Below are 14,107 nucleotides of genomic sequence, written 5' to 3' on the forward strand. Positions count from 1 at the left end.
CTACCCTACTGTCACTGGCTAAAGAGTATCCCCAGGTAAACTGCCCTGCTGTCGCTGGCTAAAGAGTATCCCCAGGTAAACTGTCCTGCTGTCACTTTCTAAAGAGTATCCCCAGGTAAATCACCCTTCTGTCGCTGGCTAAAGAATATCCCCAGGTAAACTGTCCTGCTGTTATGAAGTGGATCACCAGAGTAACAGTCCTGCTGTCAATAGCTATAGAACATCTCCAGGTAAACTCTCCTGCTGTCAATGGTTAAAGGATATGCCCAGGGAAACTTGCTGTCACTGGCTAAAGAGTATCCACAGGTAGACTTTCTTGTTTTCCATAGATAAAGAGTAACCTCGGGTAAACTGTCCTGTTGTTGCTGGCTATAGAGTATCCTCAGGTAAACTGTCCTGTGGTCGCTAAGAATATCCCCAAATAAGCTGTCCCACTATCAATGGCTAAAGAACAGCCCCAGGTAAAATGTTCTGCTGTCAATGGCTAAAGAGTGTCCTCAGGTAAACTGTCTTACTGTCACTGGATTGTGTATCCCCAGGTGAACTTTTCAGCTGTTACTAGCAAAAAGAGAATGCCCACATAAACTGTTACTTGTTACTGGCTGTGGAGTATCCCGAAGTAAACTGTCCAGCTGTCATTGACTAAAGAGTATCCCAGGTATTGAATTGTATTGATACTTGCCAGATAGCACTGGCCAAAGAGGTAAGCACCGGCCAAAGAGGTGAACTGTCCTGATGTCACTGGCTAAAGATTACCATTAGTAGGTTACCAGTCCAGAATATCCAGCTGGCATTGGCTATAAATATTATCGCTGTGTGATATGCCTTGGCTAAAGATAACCCAAAGGTGTTGTGATAAAGTCAGTATGGTATTTATGATATCGTACGTTTATCTCTATCTTCAGTGCAATGTAATTAGTTAGTTGTGATGGATCTGTTTCAGGCTGTTATTTACCCCTACAAAATCAGCCGGGAAGGATTTGTTTTTGAGAACTCTGCTCTGGGCAAGAAGAATAAAGCTGTGGTGGAAAAGTTAGTACCTGTATTATAGTTAAATGTACATAAATTGTTGCATGCTGAAACATCTTCTCTGAATCTGTAGATTTAGTACAGTCTAATTCTTTAATGGAAGAGCTCAAAAGTCAGAATGGACAGCCATCTGTTCTAGAACAAACGATGTCCAGTGCAAGGATATGCCTTGAGCTACAGGATATGCCTGATGTGGCGAATGTCCAATCAGCTGGGCTGCTCCTTTATCCGTTCCTGGCCAGGCTGCCTCTCTGCTAAATTGTGAAGATTGGCTGCCCAATAGCTGGAAGCTTCACTCAGCCATGAGGACAACAGTTATTGTTACTTTCTGTTCACATAACTGAACACTTTACTCTATAAACTCCATTTATTAATGTAACGTGTACAAAGTCTTACGGGCAATATTCTCTGCTGATTTAAAAAAGAACACTCTTTGTTGGCATGGATGATAGTTTACAGCTTCTCGAAGAAAGTTTTTAATATCACTTAAGCAGATGATCCATTGTAATTTGTGAACATATACCAAATTGTCAACACAACTACAAAGGTTCACTTACCAGCGTGATATCAACCTCCTGAGGAAGCAAACCATGATTGTAAAACCAGGTAAATTTTCCACGAAGATTAAGTATTTGAAACAGTGCTAAAGTTCTTTGTTTGGTTTGGATACTGCACATGTACATACAAATTTGGTGATTTTCTGCAAAATAAAACCATGAGTGTATGATCCTGTTTATTTATCATTTTTGAAATTCTTGTACAACACAAAAGGCCCAGTAGAATTAATAAAAAACTCCAAAACACTGTAGGTTCTGGCCGGGCTTTCTGCATCAAACATGCCAGACTCACCGTTCACTTGCGCTGGGGTAGGAATAAAATATATTTTCACACCATTGATTTGTGTACCAGTACACTCAGACATTATTACAACTTATCTGTGTAAGCTCAAATAATCTAGTAACAGCATTCATTATGTGGAGATTGGGGTATCAATCTGTATAAGCAACTGAGTATTCAAATATAAGCAAATAAGGAATTGTTACGGTATCAAGGGACCTGTCGATCACAACAACTATAGACCTAATCCTACTACAGATGTATTTTGCAATACCTTCAGTGGTTATGAAATCACTTGAATACACCCAATTTATCATTTTTTGGGGTGGTTTAATTCACAGTAAGTGGTAAATAATTCACTGTGGAGATGTATGTGAATTCATTGAAGATCATCTGCTAGCCTAGATTTGGCAGAGATCTTGCAGTGAAAATAAGACCACAAGTCATATCAAAAGATAAAGGCATGCGATCTGCCGTTTCAGGTCTCATCAGGTCTTCCCTTAAAAATTTTTCATTATCCATTAAACTGACATGAAAGACACATGTTAACCAGGTTTAAAGAAGCTATACCAGAAATCTGGGGCAGAGAAATGTATCTTTCCTAATCAAATCAAATCAAATCAAATTAAATTTCCTAGTTCACCAAGAATAACGCAAATCTTCCACTTAGCTTATTTAACGTGTACAGAGTGTTATTATAGTTTGTTTCTTTTAGTTAGTAGCTGTTAATGTTGCAGACTCGGAGCCCTATTGGATGACAGCAATGTCCCATTGGTATCCAAATGGATCAGTGCCTTGGAGCAGTTCGGGCAGCCTAACATGCTGTTCAAGGTATACATATGCACTACAGAACTACAATGATCACTAAGTTTTAAAACCTTCTTTTCCACAGCCCAAAATACTGATGTCAGAAAATATAACATGTATATATATTTGTAGTATGGGCTTTGCTGTTGTCCAAACATATAAGCAGTATTAAGAAATGTGTGCGGTACAGAAAAACAAGCTTTTGTTTGACACATCAGGGTGATAAAAGTCAGACCCCTCTGGCCACCAGCTGATATAAGCATTCTCCTATTTAGTAAATCTAATGTTCGTACACTATATATATATATCAGTATAATAAACATCAGCGTATTATAATTTCCCAGACTTATCTTCTGTACCCTTTAGTCTGGCTAAATTTATGGACATGTTGTGTGGCATAAGCATTTACACCGATCAGTGCAGTGTAACATAGATGTGTAGGATAACTAATAATGTTCATAGAAATTGTTGCGTGTGTACATCATTGCTGGTTTAGGACTGGGTGAATGATATCAGAAAGAGGCTGACAAAGGGGAAGAGAGATAAAGATGAGATAAAGAGGCTGTACATGGACATGTTCAGGGAGTTGCTGAACCCCAGGGGCTCGATGAAGGCGTCTGAGCAGGCCAGCATAGAGTCTGACACAGCCATATCTGTTGTGGAAATGGGTGACTACAGGCGCAAGTTTGCTCAGGTAATGTGTATAGTGCATTTTTATGGAGCATTCGCAATAAGCATTATTAAATAATTGTCGTAAATCACATGGTGAAGTGACAGGTCTCCATGGTAAAGGTACTTGACTGGTGAGAGCTTTGCAAAAATAGGCCCAGTTTGGCTAATCAATCTGTTTTACTCATTACCAAGTTAATCTGTTGTTATATACCTCAAGCAGAGCTCCATGTGGACCAGTGTTCAGCTAACTTGTCACTCTTGCTGTAGTGGCTTCATCAGTTTACATGTCGGTCACATACAAGTCAGAAGGTTTGTCAGGTGGTGTATTCCGGATTCAGTTGCCTCCACCCAGAAACACGACCACCTTCATTTCAGTGAAATACATTAAAACTCCATCCTAGTACGTCTGTTGTTTTAAACTAATATTTCCCTGGTAGGATTGAAAGCTTGCAAGACAAACCATAGTTCAAAGAAGTAAGCACAACAGAGCATCAAGACAATGGAAACCATCTTCTTGTGGACTTCAGAATGATTTTGTTTCACTAACCCCTGAAATTGTTATAATTTGTTTGAGGTAATATGTCTGTTAATAGTGCTTTTCCAATCTCTTTGTATATCGGATAGTTCCAAATAGACACATAAATCCTGCATTTGGAAGAGGATATTTATTACACTAAGATATTAAAGAAGAAAGAACTTTTTGGCTTTTCAGAAATACATGAAGGATATGGAAGCATCATTTGGAAAGGATGGTTCTAAACTGGCAGAAATGTCACTGAGTGTATGTACACATGTTGTTGTTTGTTTGTTGTTTTGTTCACCAAGATTGTTAAAAACCTGCAGAGAAACCAGTGTGGATGTGCTAAATGTAAACATCAATCAGGATTTTACTGGGCATTGATCATACTTTAGACATACTTCATTGGGTAGTTTGAAGTAAACTCTATAAATTTGACTGAATACTTTCATGTACCCTCATGTGGGTTTGCAACCTCCAGTAGATTAATACATCTTTATTTCCAACTTTAGAGATCAGGGACCTATTTCACAAAGTACACATACATGTAGCGCTACATTCACATACCTGTAGTGCTACATTCACATACATGTCACACTACATTCACATACATGTAGCGCTATGTTCACATAACTACCATGGTGAAGTAATACCTACAGTACTGGTCGCTGTGGAAGTGCACAAAACGTTACGTTAGCTTTGGGAATCGGGCCGTTGGTACATTGTAATTTCATCATAATATACCTATACTATGTGAAAACAAGTGAAGGTTCAAAGATGTGTAGCTTGTTGAAATTTTAGTCATGCCCTATTACACCTGTCTTGAAGGATTTCGCCAAGAAGGCCAATTTTTTTGTTGCGGACATGAACAAGGCAGCACAGAAACCCCTGGCACCCCCTGGCCAGCTGAAGGAGTACTGTCGCTGGATGTCAGAGTTCAGTTACACCAGACTGGGAAGGGCTCTTGAGATTCCAGGTAAGCGTAAGATGTAGATGCTGCATTCTAAAGTCATTGAAGAGAATCTGTGGCAGAATTACTGATTTCGTATTACATGTAGTAACGGGTAATAGAATTATACTTTGATGTCTATTTCTATTCCAGAGCTGAGTGAGGCCTATACACACTCTTCTGTTGAATACAGCTTATATTGACTATTAACAAAAGCTTTGATGTCTTACTACAGGGGTGTCTGACTGTTCATGTTTGGTTCACATATTACATTTAGCAAAGATTTTCCTTGAATTTGATCTGTTTTCTTTGTTCAAATAATAGGGCAGTATCATGGGAAGAAGAAACCATTACCAGAATATCATGTGAAGATCGCTGGGTTTGATCAAAGGGTAAGTTCTCCATTATCCAATTTACAAATCATTATTCTCCAGGGAGAGTGCTGTACAACAAAAATCAAAGTTTTTATGATGATTGTCTGTGAAAGATGAAGTCCATCAAGAAAGCGGAGTAACATTTGATGTAATCTGGATAATTACAGGTTAAAGTGATGTCATCTCTTAGAAAGCCTAAGAGAGTGACAATCCGTGGCAATGATGAGAAGGAATACAACTTCCTGGTAAAGGGTGGGGAAGATTTGCGGCAGGACCAGAGAATTGAGCAGCTGTTTGGAATCATGAATGAGGTGTTTGACAAAGATGCTTCCTGCCGTCATCGAAAGCTTCACCTGACCACCTACCAGGTCATCCCCATGACTCCCAGGTAAGATGATGGATGACACACAGATGAGTTACATGTCTACAGGTAGGGGAACTCGCCCATCGCACCCAGGTACGATGATCGATGACACACAGCTGAGCTATATGTAGATGACAACAGGTAGGGGAACCGATGCATGGCACCCAGATAGGATGATCAATGACACACAGGTGAGCTACATGTTGATGACAACAGGTAGGGGAACCGATGCATGGCACCCAGATAGGATGATCAATGACACACAGGTGAGCTACATGTTGATGACAACAGGTAGGGGAACTGACGAATGGCACCCAGATAGGATGATCAGTGAGACACAGGTGAGCTACATGTTGATGACAACAGGTAGGGGAACTGACGAATGGCACCCAGATAGGATGATCAATGACACACAGGTGAGCTACATGTTGATGACAACAGGTAGGGGAACTGACGAATGGCACCCAGATAGGATTATCAATGACACACAGGTGAGCTACATGTTGATGACAACAGGTAGGGGAACTGACGAATGGCACCCAGATAGGATTATCAATGACACACAGCTGAGCTACATGTTGATGACAACAGGTAGGGGAACTGACCCATGGCACCCAGATAGGATTATCAATGACACACAGCTGAGCTACATGTTGATGACAACAGGTAGGGGAACTGACGAATGGCACCCAGATAGGATTATCAATGACACACAGCTGAGCTACATGTTGATGACAACAGGTAGGGGAACTGACCCATGGCACCCAGATAGGATGATCAATGACACACAGGTGAGCTACATGTTGATGACAACAGGTAGGGGAACTGACGAATGGCACCCAGATAGGATTATCAATGACACACAGCTGAGCTACATGTTGATGACAACAGGTAGGGGAACCGATGCATGGCACCCAGATAGGATGATCAATGACACACAGGTGCTACATGTTGATGACAACAGGTAGGGGAACCGACCCATGGCACCCAGATAGGATGATCAGCGACACACAGGTGAGCTACATGTTGATGACAACAGGTAGGGGAACCGACCCATGGCACCCAGATAGGATGATCAATGACACACAGGTGAGCTACATGTTGATGACAACAGGTAGGGGAACCGATGCATGGCACCCAGATAGGATGATCAATGACACACAGGTGCTACATGTTGATGACAACAGGTAGGGGAACCGACCCATGGCACCCAGATAGGATGATCAGCGACACACAGGTGAGCTACATGTTGATGACAACAGGTAGGGGAACTGACCCATGGCACCCAGATAGGATGATCAGTGAGACACAGGTGAGCTACATGTTGATGACAACAGGTAGGGGAACCGACCCATGGCACCCAGATAGGATGATCAGCGACACACAGGTGAGCTACATGTTGATGACAACAGGTAGGGGAACTGACCCATGGCACCCAGATAGGATGATCAATGACACACAGGTGAGCTACATGTTGATGACAACAGGTAGGGGAACTGACCCATCAATGACACACAGGTGAGCTACATGTAGGTGTCTATGGGTAGAGGAACTGACACATACCACCCAGGTAAGATGACCAATGATACACAGGTGAGTTACATGTAGATGTCTACTGGTAGAGGAACTGACCCATGGCACCTCATTGACACACAGGTGAGGTACTCCTAGATGTCTACATGGAGGGGGAACTGACGCATGGGACCCAGGTAAGACAGTGATAAACAAGTGAGTTACTCTTAGATGCCCACATGTATGTGAAGGTGAACTGACCCAATGCACCCAGGTACATGTACATGTAAGATACCGCATGACACCCAGGTAAAATGTCCTGTGACAACCAGGTAAAATGTCCAATGATTCCCAAGTAAGATGCCCCATGACACCCAGGTAAAATGTCCCGTGACACGCGGGTAAGATGTCCCATGACACATGAGTAAATGTCCCATCATGACACCCATGTTCTGTGACAACCAGGTAAGATGTTTCATCATAACACCCAGGTAAGATTTCCCATAATTCCCAAGTAAGATGTTTCATCATAACACCTAGGTAAGATGTCCCATCATAACACCCAGGTAAGATTTCCCATAACTCCTAGGTAAAATGTTTCATCATAACACCCAGGTAAGATGTCCCATTATAACACCCAGGATCCCCAGGTAAAATGTATCATCATAACACCCAGATAAGATGTCCCATCATAACACCCAGGTAAGATGTCCCATCATAATACCCAGGTAAAATGTATCATAACACCCAGATAAGATGTCCCATCATAACACCCAGGTAAGATGTCCCATCATAATACCCAGGTAAAATGTATCATCATAATACCCAGGTAAAATGTCCCATCATAACACCCAGGTAAGATGTCCCATCATAATACCCAGGTAAAATGTATCATCATAACACCCAGATAAGATGTCCCATCATAACACCCAGGTAAGATGTCCCATCATAATACCCAGGTAAAATGTATCATCATAACACCCAGATAAGATGTCCCATCATAACACCCAGGTAAGATGTCCCATCATAACACCCCGGTAAAATGTATCATCATAATACCCAGGTAAAATGTCCCATCATAACACCCAGGTAAGATGTCCCAGGATCCCCAGGTAAAATGTATCATCATAATACCCAGATAAGATGTCCCATCATAACAGCTAGGTAAAATGTCCCATCATAACACCCAGGTAAGATGTCCCAGGATCCCCAGGTAAAATGTATCATCATAACACCCAGATAAGATGTCCCATCATAACACCCAGGTAAGATTTCACATGATTCCCAGGTAAGATGTTTCATCATAACACCCAGATAAGATGTCCCATCATAACACCCAGGTAAGATGTCCCATGATTCCAAGGTAAGATGTGTGATGACATTCAGGCACACCTAAGATTTCCCATGATTCCCAGGTAAGAGGTTTTATCATAACACCCAGGTAAGATGTCCCATGATTCCCAGGTAAGATGTCAGATGACATCTAGGCACACGTAAGATGTCCCATTACACCCAGGTGAGATGCCCCATTACACCCAGGTAAGAGTTTCCATGACACCCAGGTAAGATGTTCTATCATGACCCCTAGGTATAAAGATCTCCCATGACACTCAGATGTCAAATGGCTCAGAGGTGGGATATTTAATTAATCTGCCCAGATTCCTCCCACCATAATGCTAGTGGTCATCGTGTAAGTGAAATATTCTTGAGTACGTCTTAAAACACAAATCAAACAAACAACAGTATTCTTGTCTTCAGGTAAAGTTGATTGTGAAAATGAATGTCATCTTCTTGAAAATAAAAGTTAATCCTGCAGTGATTTTGCTCTTTAAAGTTCCTGCAGTGATTTTGCTCGTTAAAGTTCTTTCAGTGATTTTACTCATTAAAGCATTATGCCCCATGTTCTCTTTCCAGAGTTGGTTTGATTGAATGGTTGGACAACACAGTGCCTCTGAAGGAGTTCCTGTTTGAAGCAATGACTGAGCAGGAATTAAACTTCTATAACTCAGGGTAAATCAAACATTTTGGAAATAAATTAAAGCTCTGTTCGATCCATGTAAGGATTGGCATCCTGTAGTTACAATTTTGCAAAAATCGATTACATATTGTTATATAATCTTCTTGTGTCTTACCCTGTAGGTGTGATTCCCAGCATTCACAAATTTCCAATATTAGGTGGCATTTTGCCATTATCAGCATCATGTCCTTGGATACTGTCATTATGTATTCCATCTTTTGTCATCCAGACATGGACCTGCCATGCAGCACAGGAAGTGGACAGAAGCTTTTGGTGGGCAAAGATTGGACGAAATGTATGGCTATGTGTACAAGAAATACTCCCGTACTGAGACCATCAAGGAGTTCCACATGAAGGAAGGAAAAGTCCCGTGGGATCTTCTCAGGTAAAGTGCGAGAATTGATCAGAGAATGATGCTCTGTAGACATGACACATGTTTGTATGCTTCAGGTAGCCAGTGGCACTTGTGTGGTGATACGGTTACATTACTGGTCTGTCATATATTTGCATACTCTGTAGCTTTACTTGTATGTTGTCAAAGACACATGTACATGTACTTGATGCGGTCCAGTTTGTTTTTCACAAAATTCCAAGATTTCCCTGCTCTTATTGTTTAAGTGATCTTCATGATTTTAAGTGCTGCTCGAAGCTTGTGCATGTCTACATGCACATACATTTGACAAACACCAAACTGTATATGGAGAAACCTTTAAAATACTTTAAATGTTATTACATTAAAGTGTTTCTATGTGACTCTGTTCCCAGACGAGCTTTTCAGCAGATGAGCACCTCCCCAGAGGCATTCCACGTGCTGCGTTGTCGTTGTGCTGTCACTCATGCCCTCATCTCCATCTCTCAGTACATGCTGGGAATTGGGGACAGACATCTGTCCAACTTCATGATCAGTTTGACCACTGGACGAATGATTGGCATTGATTTTGGTCATGCTTTTGGATCAGCTACACAGGTATGATGTTCACTCATGATCTACAAGGTCTGGAGAGTGCTTGATAAGTATTGTGTTTTTGCAGGAAGATAAATCAATAGGTACATATTGAAGCATTCATGGAAAACCAGGGAGTGGAAATACATTTACACATACATTTATCCTTACATGTTCATCCATAACGGGCAAGTAACGAGTAACCGAAATCCATGTGCTGTCGTATGTTGTAACAGTTCCTGCCCATTCCCGAGTTGATGCCATTCCGGTTGACCCGGCAGCTTCGTAACTTGATGTTACCTCTAGAGGAGAAAGGTTTACTGGAGAGCACCATGACCCACGGGCTGAGGGCTCTGAGACAGGACTCGGACCTCTTGCTCAACACTATGGATGTCTTCATCAAGGAGCCGTCTCTGGACTGGCAGGTCAGTACACATGCACTCTGAACAAGAAAATGTACACAAATCTTCACCTTTTATAGCCGTCTATATATGTGTGCACCTGTTCTCGTGTGTTATCTTAAAAATTTCTTTGCTTCTATTTGCAGCAATTTGCTGAGAAACAGCAGAAGGAAGGCATGGAAACTGAAGGTATGGTTATGTACAGCTGTGTGTTGTACCCTGTTTAAATTCACAGTTTATTTATAATTCATAAAACTTACATGTTATTAATCTAATGGTTTTATAAAATTCACTGGCCTTGTAATCTCTGGCCTGAATGATTTTAGCTCACGTCTGTCTGTCCATTGTTTTATAATGTTAAGCATCCCCCATTTTTAACATTTTACTGCTTCTTATTTCAAAATGAATTCACCTAAAATCACCATTGATTAATTTATGATGTATTTGATGAGCTTTGGACAATATTGATAACTATAAATATATCTATTGCATTTATTTTGTGCGTATGAAAATGTGGAATGTTATTTTGTAGATGCCAATATTGACTCTGCTTGGTATCCGAGACAGAAGATTCGCTTGGCCAAGCGGAAATTCCATGGTGATAATCCGGCATTCATTATGAGGTAAGAATAACTAGGTACTGCTTTCTCAAGCCAGTTAGGTTAGCAGTTTGAGCAATTGTGCTCTGTTCAGTGTTCTGTCTTCAATAGCATGATGAAAATAGTGACATAAATTTTGTATAGCCAGGTTTTCGTAGTCTGTGAGAGCCTTGTCTAACTGTGTAATACCTAGTTTCCAGTGAACAATATTGTAGCAGAACCCTTGTAGCAGAAAGTTTTAAATAAAACAACAACACTCAGCAGTTCAGACATTGATATGATGTAAGTGAATTCTGTATGGCTTATTGGTGTTTACAATGGAGAGCAGGAAAAGCCTGAAAAGAAGTCTTGCTGCAGAAGACTTTTCTTGCAATACCTTATACCTTACACTTCTACTCTGAACATTACAATTCAGTACTGTCACACTGCTTACATTTATTTAGGATAATTCAGCCACAGTGTTCTCAACAGCATGAAACTGCTACGTCTTTGAAATACTGACATTGGCTGAACAGTACTGAATTCTGGTGTCGTTCAGTAATTTTAACCTTGCTGAGCATTGCTGAGAACAGCTGTCTGATTTTTCCACACAATCCTCAAAAATTCTCTGCCTTGAAAACTTACATGTACCTCAGTTGTATTGTGTGAAAAAAGAACAAACATTACTGATTGCCATGCACATGTGATGACAGCTATAAAAATATGATTATCTGTGTTGCTTGTCTTCAGAGATGAACTGAGACTGGGACATTCTAGAAACAAAGCTTTCTCTGCCTTTGAAAGTGTGTTGTTGGGGGACAAGCGTGAGAACGCCAGAGGGAAACTGCCTGCCACTGGACTGTCTGTAGAGCAACAGGTAGAGGCCCTGATTGACCATGCTACTGACCCTAATATCCTGGGGAGAACCTATAGAGGATGGGAACCTTGGGTGTAGGGAACAGTGAAGGGTTAGATTATCCTGGAGGAGAACCTACACAGGATGGGAACCCTGGGTGTAGGAACAGTCAAGGGTTGTGGTATCCTGGATGAGAATCTATATAGGATGGGAACCTTGGATGTAGGGAACAGTCAAGGGTTGTGGTATCCTGGGTGAGTATATATACAGGATGGGAACCTTGGATGTAGGGAACTGTCAAGGGTTGTGGTATCCTGGGTGAGTATATATACAGGATGGGAACCTTGGATGTAGGGAACTGTCAAGGGTTTTGGTATCCTGGGTGAGAATCTATATAGGACGGGAACCTTGGATGTAGGGAACAGCCAAAGGTTAGGGTATCCTGGAGGAGAACCTAATGAGGATGGAATCCCAGGATCATGTAAGGAACAATCCATGACTCTGGTATCCTGGTGAGAACCCACGCAGGATTGGAACCTTGGATGTACATGTAAGGAACAGTCAAGGATCGTATTATTCTGGGAGAAAAGTGCAGGATGGGAACATAAAGCGTAGGTAACCTTTAGGGATTGTGATATCATGTGAGATAACCTACATGTAAGCAGGATGGGATCACAGGATCATGTAAGGAACAGCCAAACATGAGTAGTTTGGGAACCCTAGTTGCTGTAAATCATTATATAGTATACAGCCAAAGATTCTGTTACTCTGCCTGTAGAAAAACCTTGGCAAGATGGAAAATCTTGGTTTAGTGAATGATCAAAGATTCTATGGAAGAAAACTTTGGAATGATAGAAAACTTGAATGTAGTGAACGATGAAATATTCTTTATTCCGCCTGGAGGATTATTTCCAGGTGGGAAACCGATTAATGTGTTACCTGTACACGTACATTGTACTTGCTGTGAAACCGTAGTGGTTGAGATCATGTCATTTTCCATTTGTTCACGGTCACTATTACAGACAAAAGTCTTCAATAATGTGGTTAACCTGTGTAACCTGGCAGTTACAAGAAAGCTGGTTTTTTTCATCTGTAGATTAGATTCATATTATTCAATTTTGCTGTTTGCATGTTTATGACGAGTAAATGTATGCCGGCGTTATGGACATCATTGGGTGTGCTTAACTCAGTATTTTCAGATATTGCAACACTTTATCTAAGTATTATTGCAAAGTTTTAATTCTGACAATTCCATTATGTTTTTGCTTTACTGAGGTTTCTCGTCTATGTAGATGTTCATGAATCAGGAAAGTGCTACATGATTAGATCCATTGGTAATTTGAACTCCTCAAACATCTGTGCTTCACATGTTCCATAATGTAAACGTATTGTCTCCCTTGTTTAGTTTTTGTGATGTTATTACCGACCTGATGTAAAGTCATTAGTTGTGAAAAAAATCTACATACATTCATCGGAACATTGTATTGCTGGAAAAGCCTTTTTCTTAAATACGTTCCCACCGTGCACGTGTATGTACAGTTACATAAAACAGTGAAAACAAAATATTGAAAGTAACAGAGGCAATCATGTTTGCAAGTGTTGTATGTGACAGTTGCGACATTTGTGAAAAGATATGCCAGCGACCTGCGAATGGTCGTGGACTTCCTCACACCATAATGCTGGTGAAATATTAAAATCAATAAATATTTGACAGTCGCTGTGGCAGAGAATGGAAGGGGGGAGAATATACATGTACGAATAAACTACCTACTGGCATTCGCCAGACAAACTGCACTAAGGGGTTACAACTGCAGTTGTTACCAGGATTAGACGCTTTACCTGCATTAAATATACATGTGTATAAATAGTTGTCCAAATGATTAGACATGTCATTACTTATGGGAGTGTTTTAGGGAGTGAAGTTAAATCTGATACGAGTTGGACGACACTGGGAAGAACTAATCACTCGGCAGTACGAATCTGTTTTCATTCCCTCTGGAAGTTCTGGCATAAACAATGTTTGCAACGATGAGCAGATATGTGGAAAACTCCGAGACTGATTAAAGCACTGGAGGGATTATTTAAATGTCGAGCAAATATCAGATAGGTGAACGATGGATGGTTCAGCTACAGCTAAATGTACCCTGCTTTTGCGAACTAATTAATTAATGGAAGTTCTCGTTTGGTGTACAGTTTACACCGGGGACTCTGTTGAAAACAATCATGACTGAAAATGCCCAGCGGCAGTACC

At 40.9% G+C, this 14,107-nt stretch overlaps 1 protein-coding gene across 1 annotated transcript in view; it reads left to right on the forward strand.

Moving 5' to 3' along the window:
- Nucleotides 1-12,525, forward strand: part of LOC135466759 (DNA-dependent protein kinase catalytic subunit-like) — an 84,754-nt gene extending 72,229 nt beyond the window's left edge. The window contains exons 81-94 of the mRNA XM_064744429.1: nucleotides 944-1,032; nucleotides 2,604-2,697; nucleotides 3,170-3,367; nucleotides 4,058-4,126; nucleotides 4,691-4,838; nucleotides 5,136-5,203; nucleotides 5,353-5,573; nucleotides 8,976-9,071; nucleotides 9,308-9,463; nucleotides 9,844-10,045; nucleotides 10,258-10,446; nucleotides 10,569-10,611; nucleotides 10,955-11,045; nucleotides 11,751-12,525. Coding sequence (XP_064600499.1) covers nucleotides 944-1,032; nucleotides 2,604-2,697; nucleotides 3,170-3,367; nucleotides 4,058-4,126; nucleotides 4,691-4,838; nucleotides 5,136-5,203; nucleotides 5,353-5,573; nucleotides 8,976-9,071; nucleotides 9,308-9,463; nucleotides 9,844-10,045; nucleotides 10,258-10,446; nucleotides 10,569-10,611; nucleotides 10,955-11,045; nucleotides 11,751-11,955 — 1,869 coding nt within the window. The 3' untranslated portion in view covers nucleotides 11,956-12,525. The remainder of the gene's footprint in view (nucleotides 1-943; nucleotides 1,033-2,603; nucleotides 2,698-3,169; nucleotides 3,368-4,057; nucleotides 4,127-4,690; nucleotides 4,839-5,135; nucleotides 5,204-5,352; nucleotides 5,574-8,975; nucleotides 9,072-9,307; nucleotides 9,464-9,843; nucleotides 10,046-10,257; nucleotides 10,447-10,568; nucleotides 10,612-10,954; nucleotides 11,046-11,750) is intronic.
- Nucleotides 12,526-14,107: the final 1,582 nt, after the last annotated feature.

This window comes from Liolophura sinensis, chromosome 1, assembly GCF_032854445.1.
Source record: "Liolophura sinensis isolate JHLJ2023 chromosome 1, CUHK_Ljap_v2, whole genome shotgun sequence".
NCBI classification, from domain to species: domain Eukaryota; kingdom Metazoa; phylum Mollusca; class Polyplacophora; order Chitonida; family Chitonidae; genus Liolophura; species Liolophura sinensis.